This window comes from Sinocyclocheilus anshuiensis, unplaced genomic scaffold, assembly GCF_001515605.1.
Source record: "Sinocyclocheilus anshuiensis isolate Anshui unplaced genomic scaffold, SAMN03320099.WGS_v1.1 scaffold305, whole genome shotgun sequence".
Taxonomy (NCBI): Eukaryota; Metazoa; Chordata; class Actinopteri; order Cypriniformes; family Cyprinidae; genus Sinocyclocheilus; species Sinocyclocheilus anshuiensis.
The window spans coordinates 245,814-255,421 of record NW_015540850.1 but is presented as its reverse complement, the minus strand read 5'-3'; the positions used below and the strand labels follow the sequence as shown (position 1 = coordinate 255,421).

The 9,608-nt window shown below is 39.6% G+C and overlaps 1 protein-coding gene across 1 annotated transcript in view; it reads left to right on the top strand.

Moving 5' to 3' along the window:
* The window catches only part of LOC107687734 (voltage-dependent calcium channel beta subunit-associated regulatory protein-like), a 22,659-nt gene extending 15,246 nt beyond the window's left edge, over positions 1–7,413 (top strand). The window contains exons 9-10 of the mRNA XM_016485182.1: positions 2,540–2,729; positions 4,123–7,413. Of these exons, the coding sequence (XP_016340668.1) occupies positions 2,540–2,729; positions 4,123–5,560 (1,628 nt within the window). The 3' untranslated portion in view covers positions 5,561–7,413. The remainder of the gene's footprint in view (positions 1–2,539; positions 2,730–4,122) is intronic.
* The last annotated feature ends 2,195 nt before the right edge of the window (positions 7,414–9,608 follow it).

Genomic DNA, 9,608 nt, shown 5'->3' with positions numbered 1-9,608 from the left:
TTTATACAAAGTTGGGTTGAAACAACCCAGCATTTTTTAGAGTGTATAAGTGTACATTTGGCTACCTATCTTGGCCACTCCTGTAAAACAAGGGTTTTAATCTTTCTTGGTAAAAAATAAAGGTAAAATAATAATAATATTAAATTTAGAGGCAAATTATATATTTGTTTTATTATTTATGCATTATTTTACAATTATCTTTATATTACTTTGATTTTATATTTTAAAATAAAATAATTATTTTAATTCATGAGAACCCTAGTTATACACCCAGATGGAACCAGACGAAATGTGAGTTTGCTAAAAGTAATTTGTTTATCAGCTATTTCAGCCACCAGTCTGGATATGATTTGATTCTTATCAAAACTATGAGATAACAGTGATAAGTGAGAATTAACATATTGAGAATTGAAGAGCAAAGTCACAATTATCAATATTTTTCTACTAAAACGTTATTTAAACACTATTTCGGTAAAATGAACTGTTATGAATAATTATGTTCGAAATAATTATTTTATAAATTAGCCCTATAAAACCAATAGTTTTGACTGTCTTTTTTGTGCGTGGATATATTCATACATTCATTTTTCATTAATTTTACCACAATAAATAAGTGTAGTAGGATAATGGCTGATTTACGACCAGTTGACCCTTCGCAAAGACCTGACCTGCTTAGTTACTGTTGCTATGTCCAACAAGCCATGGCACTCTCACTCCACACACCATGTTCTCAAGTAGTGAAAAATACATCGAGGAGCAAAGAGGAAATTGACAACATACCAACAGACAAGATAGAGCAGGTTACTACTGGTTTGAAACATAGTCTTAGCTTTCAAATTTTGTCATTTTGTAAGAAATTCAAACAATAAATACCATTTTGTGGCCCTTTAATGTGTCGTGACAGATCGCTGTAGCGCCTCAGTTCAAGCGGCATGTGAACCAATCATCTCTTTCTCTTTACTAGTTATAGCGCGAAATAAGCATGAATGAACGTCAGAAGGTATCTTATTTCAACCACAGAAAGACATCAATACACTGTATTTGAAGTTAATCTACTCTCCTGTCTAATTTGTTTGTTGGACAAAAATGGCAGATTCAGCATTATGATTGGTCAGATCACCTGTCAATCAAACTCCCTACGAAGGGTCAATTTGAAAGTTCAATGCAACTGCGACTAGGGGGCGAAAAGTGGCAATCGTACACAAATATCGGATATAATGGAACGGTGGTTTAAAGGGGTCATGACATGGATTTTTTCAAAATTATTTTAATATGTTCCTTGAGGTTTAATTATAATGTTAATAAAGGTTTTTGCAAAAAAAAAAAAAAAAATTTAATAAATAAATAAATATGTGGAAACAATGATTATTTTCTACCCTCATTCTGAACCTCTCCCAGAAACACGCTGTTTTATGGGCGGTTCCGTTAAGGCTTCTCAGTAAACGGCCACTGTTATGACTGACTAACGTCATTGCATCGGAAACAATATCAACGCCCCCTCGCTATTGCATGTTATGACAACATAATCAAAATAAAACTGTCATTTCCAGACCAAGCAACTAGAAATCATTTACTTACAGACTGATACAGCTACAGTCAGATCTAATACTGCTTAATTTTTCAACAAATGTTTCTTTGTGAACTCTCCATGACACTGTGCCTCATTTACAAAACAAAATGCTCCAAAGTCCGAACGAGCTGTTTAAACCAAACGCGTCAAAGCAAACGTTCTTTCTCTTCATTTGTCCTGACGACAGACTCGAGCGCGTGGACTATGTCAGAAAGTGAACGCGCATCTGTATCGAATACTCTAGAATACCTTAAAGGGAATTTGACTATCCAGTGTAGACAAGATAGCAGCAGTGATTGTAATTTCTATTTGTTTTTGACGCGACACGACACGCGATCAAGTGTCAAACCGTTAGCTTCTGAATGCCAGTGGGCAGGGCCTATGTCGATGTGTTGCTCAGGAGGCAGTGTTTATGCAAACGACTGTCTAGCTGACGTCACCATGTCCCATATAAGATTTAAAACGAGCCATTTTCTGAGAGTTATTACATGAATGCTTTTTATTGATGATGAGGAGATTTTAAGTTATGAAACTTGCAGGATATATTAACCATACAAAGACCTCTTCTGTATCAAAAGATCAAGGGAAATTTGATTTCTTTAAGGTGGAAAATGAAAGTAGTTTGAGAGGAAGAGCAAGTTAGAGATTATAAAAAGTTGTTACCATAATTGGCTAATAGCACACAAGAAACTATGCTTTTAACTACAGGTCTAGAGTTGTAGTACCAACTACAAAACTTTGTGATGCAGTTTGCAAATATCTACTGGAAATATGGTTTTGAGAATTCATTGAACTGTGTTGTTAATGATGGAATTTGCGATTACAGTTGGCAAATACAGGGTTCTTTTTGGTGGACCAATTATTTGTTGACAATTAAACCTGAAATGTGTCAATTTTATTTCATGTTAGCATTTAAAATTGCTTTGTGAGTCTATTGATGATGCCACAAAATTCACGTTGTCCCCACAGGTTCCCCCAAGCGGAGGCAGTTCCAGCGGCAGCGTGCAGCCAGCGAGAGCATGGACCAGGAGGAGCATGACGGCCATCACATCGACCTCATCCAGTACATCGCTCGCACCAAGGATGTCACCTACTGCCACACCCGGCTTAGTCCACGTCTTCTCCCCCCCATTTCCACACCCCCACCCTCCCTCGGCAGGTATCTTTAATTGCCTCGCCCATGCATTCGCTATAGCAACCATCTGCCTCACCACGCCTCATACAGCAGACCTCATTCCATGCTGGACTGATCTCAGCGCACTGATCGCATTGCCTTATCGTGGCATCATCAGCTTACAGTGCAAAAAGCTTTGCTTTAGATTTGGAAGTTGTTTCCTTGAATTTGGGTAAACCACAGGTGTACCTTTTGGTATTTTTAGCCATCAGTTAGCCTTTGTTTTGCAAAATGGGCCAAGAAGGACAATTTACATGTTTATGAACATTAGTATATTTGTTTATATTTGCTTACCTATCACAACTGACTTTCCTGTTTCTGTTGCTGTGTACTGGTCTTCTCAAATTAACCATCACAGAGTGAGTCACAACCATCTGTGCACTAATGGAGGCATCTGTTTTAACATCTCTGAATCTGGACTCCAAGCTTTAACGGAAGGGAAAATAAACAAACATAATATATTTGACATACACTACCATTCAAACGTTTGGGGTCACTTTTATTCAGCGAAGATGCATTAAAGTGGTCCAAGTGACATTAAATACATTTATAATATACAAAAGATTTCTATTTCACATAAATGCTGGAAGAATCCTGAAAAAAAATAAAAAAAATAAAAATATTAAGCAGCACAACTTTTGACAACTTCAACATAGATAAAGAAGAAATGTTTCTTGCGTATTTTAGAATTATTTCTAAATAATCTTGTGTCACTGAAGACTGGAGTAATGGCTACTGAAATTTCAGCTTTGCCACCACAAGAATTATATATTTTTTTTTAAATGTATTCAAATGGAAAACCAGTTATTTTTTCTGTATTTTTGAACAAATTAACGAGAGACTTAAAAATCTTACTATCCCCACACTGTTGACCAGTATAATGTAGACCTACACTGACATAAAACATGATGTTGTGCTATGTTGTGGCATTTTCTAATTAAATAATATAATAGGGATGGTCTACAGTGGTTAGCTACTCAACTAGTTTAGACTAGTCAGTTAGTTAGGTTGACTAGTTTACCTTCGTTTTTAGTATTGTACAACTAAGATTGTAGCAGTGCTACTTAAATTGTCATTTTAAAAATTGCTTTGTGTTTTTTACTGTTTTTGGAGCATTGCAATTTTAGGTTTATTATTTTTATAAAAATGTTATCTAAACATTTTCAAAATATGAAAAATATATAAAAGTTAAAAAATGTCTGAATCTGGGCTCAAAGATAAACTAAAAATAAACTTAATTTATTAAAATAAAATAAAATTTATTTGACAAACCCACACTAAAACAGATGTTGTGCTACACTGCGGCATTTTCTAAAGAAATACTGACTATATTTAAGAAAACGAGTTTGACTGTTTTCATTTGTGTGCTGTTCTTCAGGTTAGAGGTGGAGGTGATGGTGGAGCCCAGCTGCAGCAGAGCGATGGGTCCCGGGGTGATCGGCCTCACCTCTGAGTCCCCGCAAGAGAGTCTTGGAATGGGCTACCATCAGGAGAGCTTAGAACCTCAGACCTTGTACCGTGATATCTGGACTCTTCGAGCCTCTCTCGAGCGGTATGTCTCGTCCGACCAGAGCAGCAACAACGACAAAGACTCTGTCCGTAGTGACGCAGACAGCGTGTGCTCTTTAGGGGGTAAGACCGAGATAGGAGGGCTGCCTAGGTACCCCTCGCAGGATATTGGGGATGAGATGGAGGGGGATGCGGACGTGCCTCTAGATGAGGGATCGGAGAATGGTCGCAAACAGGATAGTGTCGATTCTGAAAGGGGAAGTGACGGGGAGCCAGGAAACCGCAAGCTGCTCCAAATGGACAGCGGTTATGCCTCGATAGAAGCACCTTCGCGTGCTCCCGAGGAGTTGCGACTGTTTGGTAGCAGCAGTAGCAGTAAGGACGGCTCTGCCGTGGAGCGCAGGCACTTCTTCAGTTCTGGTCGCAAAAGGACCGTGTGCGAGAGCTTCGACACGGACATCTTCGACGAAGAACTCGAAGAGGAACCTGCGGGTGCCAGCAGCGGTGTGGATGGAGTGGAAACGGACGAGAGCACCATGCCGTGGTCCCCCTATAGCCAGATGTTCACTCAACACGACGTTCAACCTCATCCCCCCGTCCTTTCCCGGCGTGACTACAGCATCGATGAGAAAACCGACGCACTTTTCCACGAGTTCTTGCGGCACGACCCGCAGTTCGATCAGCAGGAGTCTCCGCTGCACTCCAAGCATCGTTCCCGGGTGCACCTGCGTAAGCAGTGGCAGCGCTCCAAACAGTACAGCGACCCCGGCCAGCGCTTCCAATCCTCTTTTGACCGGTACCGCACTCCTCTCCGACGCGGTGAAACTGTCAACTACCCTCTAGAGACTAGCTACCACAGCACACTCCCACGAATCATTAGTGCACCTGACGAAGAGAGCAGCGAAGGTGCAACAAGTACACCCGAGACACCCAAGGCAGATCAGGATACCGCTACTGATGTGGATCCCGACAAGATAAGAATATCTTCCAGCACCGAAAGCAGCGGAACCATCAATGAAAAGGAAGCCCTCGAGGCATCGCAGCCCCCTCCAATGACTGACATTGCTGGAGAGCAATCGCTGGGCCGGGAGAACTCTAGGCAAACATTGCCACCGCCTGAGCCTTCTGATGAACATACACCCAAATGTACAAGCTATGGCCCACAGACAATCACAGAAGAGCTGAGAGACAAGCTAGCGGCAACACTCGAAGAGCGGCTGTACTCGGATCTCCGCAGGACCAGGGAACTGCCCGAGTGTAGTGCAGTGACTGTGACCTACACATCGCCCGATCACAGTCCAGTGTAGCATGTGGCTCCCTTCATCTCCTCGTGCAAGAACACTTTGTGGCAACTACAGGTCCAAAGTTTTGATTGACATTGGCTCTGACATTGGACATTGGAACAGGTTTGCTTTGGTCATTTAAATGGCATTGAAATCATTCTCATTATGTCCTAGACCAGTGGTGTAGAGACATTTCTTCCATGCTCAGTGTTAAATAAATGGCAATTAAGGCTCATACCTCATGTTGCTCAATGCACCAAGTCTTAAACAAATGAAATGTCAAAGTCTGTTATTATAGCTCTCCATTTAGCTACTTGTTGACTTCAAAAGCCAATATTTTCTCTGCACTAGGTAATCCACTGTGAAATTGGGTGCTATTAGATTAAAGATTGATTATATTTGTGATTGCATGACTTATATTGCAATGCTGCCTATCCGGATGTCTGTTCATGACCCAAATCAATATTATTTTCTTTTACTTGTTTTTAAATGTACAAGCTAGCCCTCCGTTCGGTTATTATGTTTTGTTTCTGAAGTTGTAAAATACTCAGTACTACTTATTATTAGCATCTGGGATTTTGTTGTGTGGTTGAACCTGCTTTAAGATTTTAGAAAAAAATGCTATAAATTATAAATCATAATTGGAATAAACTTTAGAAATTTCCTTGTATGGGTAGACATGTCTGATTACGTCACATAACTCGTATTTCAAAAACAACAGCATATCTGAAACACCATGGCACTGGGCCAGTTCCTAAGCAAACATAAGTCTTTTCCCTTTTAAGTTCACAGTGTTTATAATTTGGGTTAAATAAAATGGGATTAGTTGCACTGCACTACATCACTAGCCGTGTTAGCTTGGTCCCCACCAACACGTTTCCAATCCATTATTAAGTGTCCTTGTCATTTAATAGTGTTATTTTACCATTGAATACTGAATGGCTAAAATTGCCTCTTTGTGAGATACTGTAATTTTATGACCATTGAATTATTATTTTCTATTATAAGCTTTTCATCTTTTAAGTGTATCATTTGTTCTGTATCGTTGATCATATCTGCGAGAATGAGAAAAAGACAGAATGATTTTTGAGTATACAGTGGCAAACTGTTGTCAGGTATTACCAAGATAAAACATTAAAACACTGTAAGCAACAGTTGGGAAAACGGGGAAAGAAAAGACAGTCCTGCAAAATAATGATCACAGATATGCCTCTCCAAGGGTTTGAATCAGGCCTGAAATTTTTTAAAGAATTTCATTGTGAGAAGGGCATGCCTTTTCTTGCATGTATTTCCCGAAATGAGCTCTGTGTGTTCGTTAACATTATTTTTATGTGAAAATTACCAAGACAAGAATCCCTAGAGGTGGATGACTGCACATGCTGCCTTTGTACAGAAGCGTTATTTAAAATAATTTAAAGCAAATCCCACTGCCCAGCATAAGCAACTGTTGAATCTCGGTACAAATGCCACCATTCACGTTGATTTGAATTATTCCAATAAAATGGGATTCTAGTATTCCTGTCTGTCAGCTCACAGTATGGGTTGCATTCTGTATTGATCATTATGGGTTTGATCTTCTTGGAAGCATGCAAACAAAAGGTTGTCTTTGGCAGATTCTCAATTGTGATGTGTTGGAAAGTCTATCTTTGTGAAATCTGAGCGAAAAGGCCATTGGTGATAGAGGCTCTTGATGTAATGAAGAAAAACCTTGGGTAGCATCCACAGGTCTTGTCTATGAAGGCTCACATTGTTTTGTGGCCTTTTAGGGTGATTGTTTGAAACGTACTGACCATCTCACATGATTACTATGGTGCCTTCCTGTGTGTTTAACATTTAATGGGATAGTTCACCCCCAAAAAAAGTCCATACAGTGAAAGTCTGTGAGGTCCAAACATTGTTGTTTGGACCCCATTGACTTTCATTGCATGAGCAAAAACAGTTGAAAAAGTATTCAAAATATCTTCTTTTGTGTTCAACACATGAAAGGCAGTCAAACATGTTTGGAATGACATGAGGGTGCATAAATGATGCCAGAATTTCCATTTTTGGATGAACCGTAACATTAAGTAAGCAAGTGTTATGGCCAGATCTCAGTAGAGCACTTATTTCTTATCTCCTAGTTTGTACATAATTAGGCCAAATTACCGTACAGAGATTATTAAAAGAAAAAAAAACCCAAAAAGCTGTTATTGCATTGCATAAATAGAAATCTGAAACATGGTACTTGCATTGCATTGTCAAATACATGTACACCTGTGTTAGCGATTACAAATCCGGTCCTTGGTTTTGATTAACTGTAATCCATAACATGTCAGGGACAGTGAAATCTGTACAAAGGAAAGTAGAATTGTATATAAGCACAATGAGGTCCCAGTGCAGGCACTAGAATAGTCTATGTCTTGGATTTGACATAAACCTAGTTGGGACCTTTTGGTGATACAGTATGTGCACAATCAAATAGCTGTCGGTTGATGGATTACTGTGTATAGATTTGCATGTGATGACAAATTATTGTTTAGCAGATCCAAAATGAAGCACCAAATGACAGATATTTTTCATGTGACTCTGAGAATGAAAAGAAGTAGACTTGGTACTAAAATATTGTAAAGTATTTTAAGGAGTCTGTTATTTTAGAAGTTCTGCTTTGCTGACTTGATGAGATTTTTTGCCATATTTCCATGGACAAAAAGGATTTCTATTGCTGACTATATTTCGATGAAAGAGAAAATATATTTATGTGCAAATTTCCATGTAGAAAAGAAAACATATCTGTAAAAATCTGCTTGACTAATTACTCAGTCAAAAAAAAAAAACAACAACAACTAAAAAGAGAAAGCGAGGCAAGCTTTCTGAACGTTTGTTTTGTTTACCTGGATCTCTTTGTTTTAGATCTACTGAGCCTCGAGGGACCAACCAATCTAAACATTTATTTTCATGTTATGTTTTTCCAACTAGTCAATAAAGAATGATGCATTATGACTTTGCCCGAGTCTTTTTCGTTTTTTCATCTCAAGAGATTGTCGGCTCGCTCCGGCAAACCGTTATCAGCACCTGTCTATGTTCCACCCTGCCATTCTCCATCTTAGGTGCTGAAATATCCCTTTGGGAACATCAAATATTCATATCAGCCAAGCTAATAAATTAAAGATGGCTGTACAGTCATTATGATTCTAAATCAATAGCAACCCCAGGTAACCAGGGAGAATGGGAAAGGGCCTTTACGCTTGTGATAGCGGCTACCAATCATTTGCGCGACGGCACAAACAAAGACCACTGACACATCCTATTCATGTCCCTCTGCTGTAATGAATGTTCCTCATCTGAATTGAAGATGACCAAGTCTATGGATGGTCACCAGCTTCATTTCTCCACTGGGGACCATATGTTTGATCACAATTCAATTTGACGTCAAAACTTATGCATACACAGAATAATTGATAACTGTGGTGAGGGAAGATATTTGCCAAACAAAAAATATTCCTAATGAGATTGATAAGTTTTCTAGTCAGAAATTGGACATGAAGCCCCCCCCTCCCCCCCTAGTTACTGTTGCTACGTCCAACAAGCCATGCCACTCTCATGCCACACATCATGTTCTCACGCAGTGAAAAATATATCACAGAGCAAAGGGGAAACTGACAACACGCCGACAGACAAGATAGAGCAGGTTACTACTGGTATGAAACGTAAGCCGCTTTTCCACTATCGGGCCGAATGGTTCTCTTTGCTTAACCGTTCCATTCTGTGCCGATCTGGGCCAGTCTGCACGGATACGGTTTCATTTTCCACTGTGGTGCTGATAACGGAGCTCTTTGGAATGTAATACAAATGTGTCAGTCATTGCCTTCCCTGTTGAAAAAAACAGTATATGCTGGATAGGTATGTTTTGAAGCTGGGATGCTGGTTTGAGCTGGTTTAAGCTGGTCCTTTGCTGGTTTAGTGCTGGTCCTAAGCAACTAGCTCCTGCTCAGGACCAGCACATGACCAGCTTAAACCAGCACATGACCAGCTAAGGACCAGCTTAAACCAGCTCGCCCACCCCAACCCAGCATCCCAGCTTCAAAACATACCT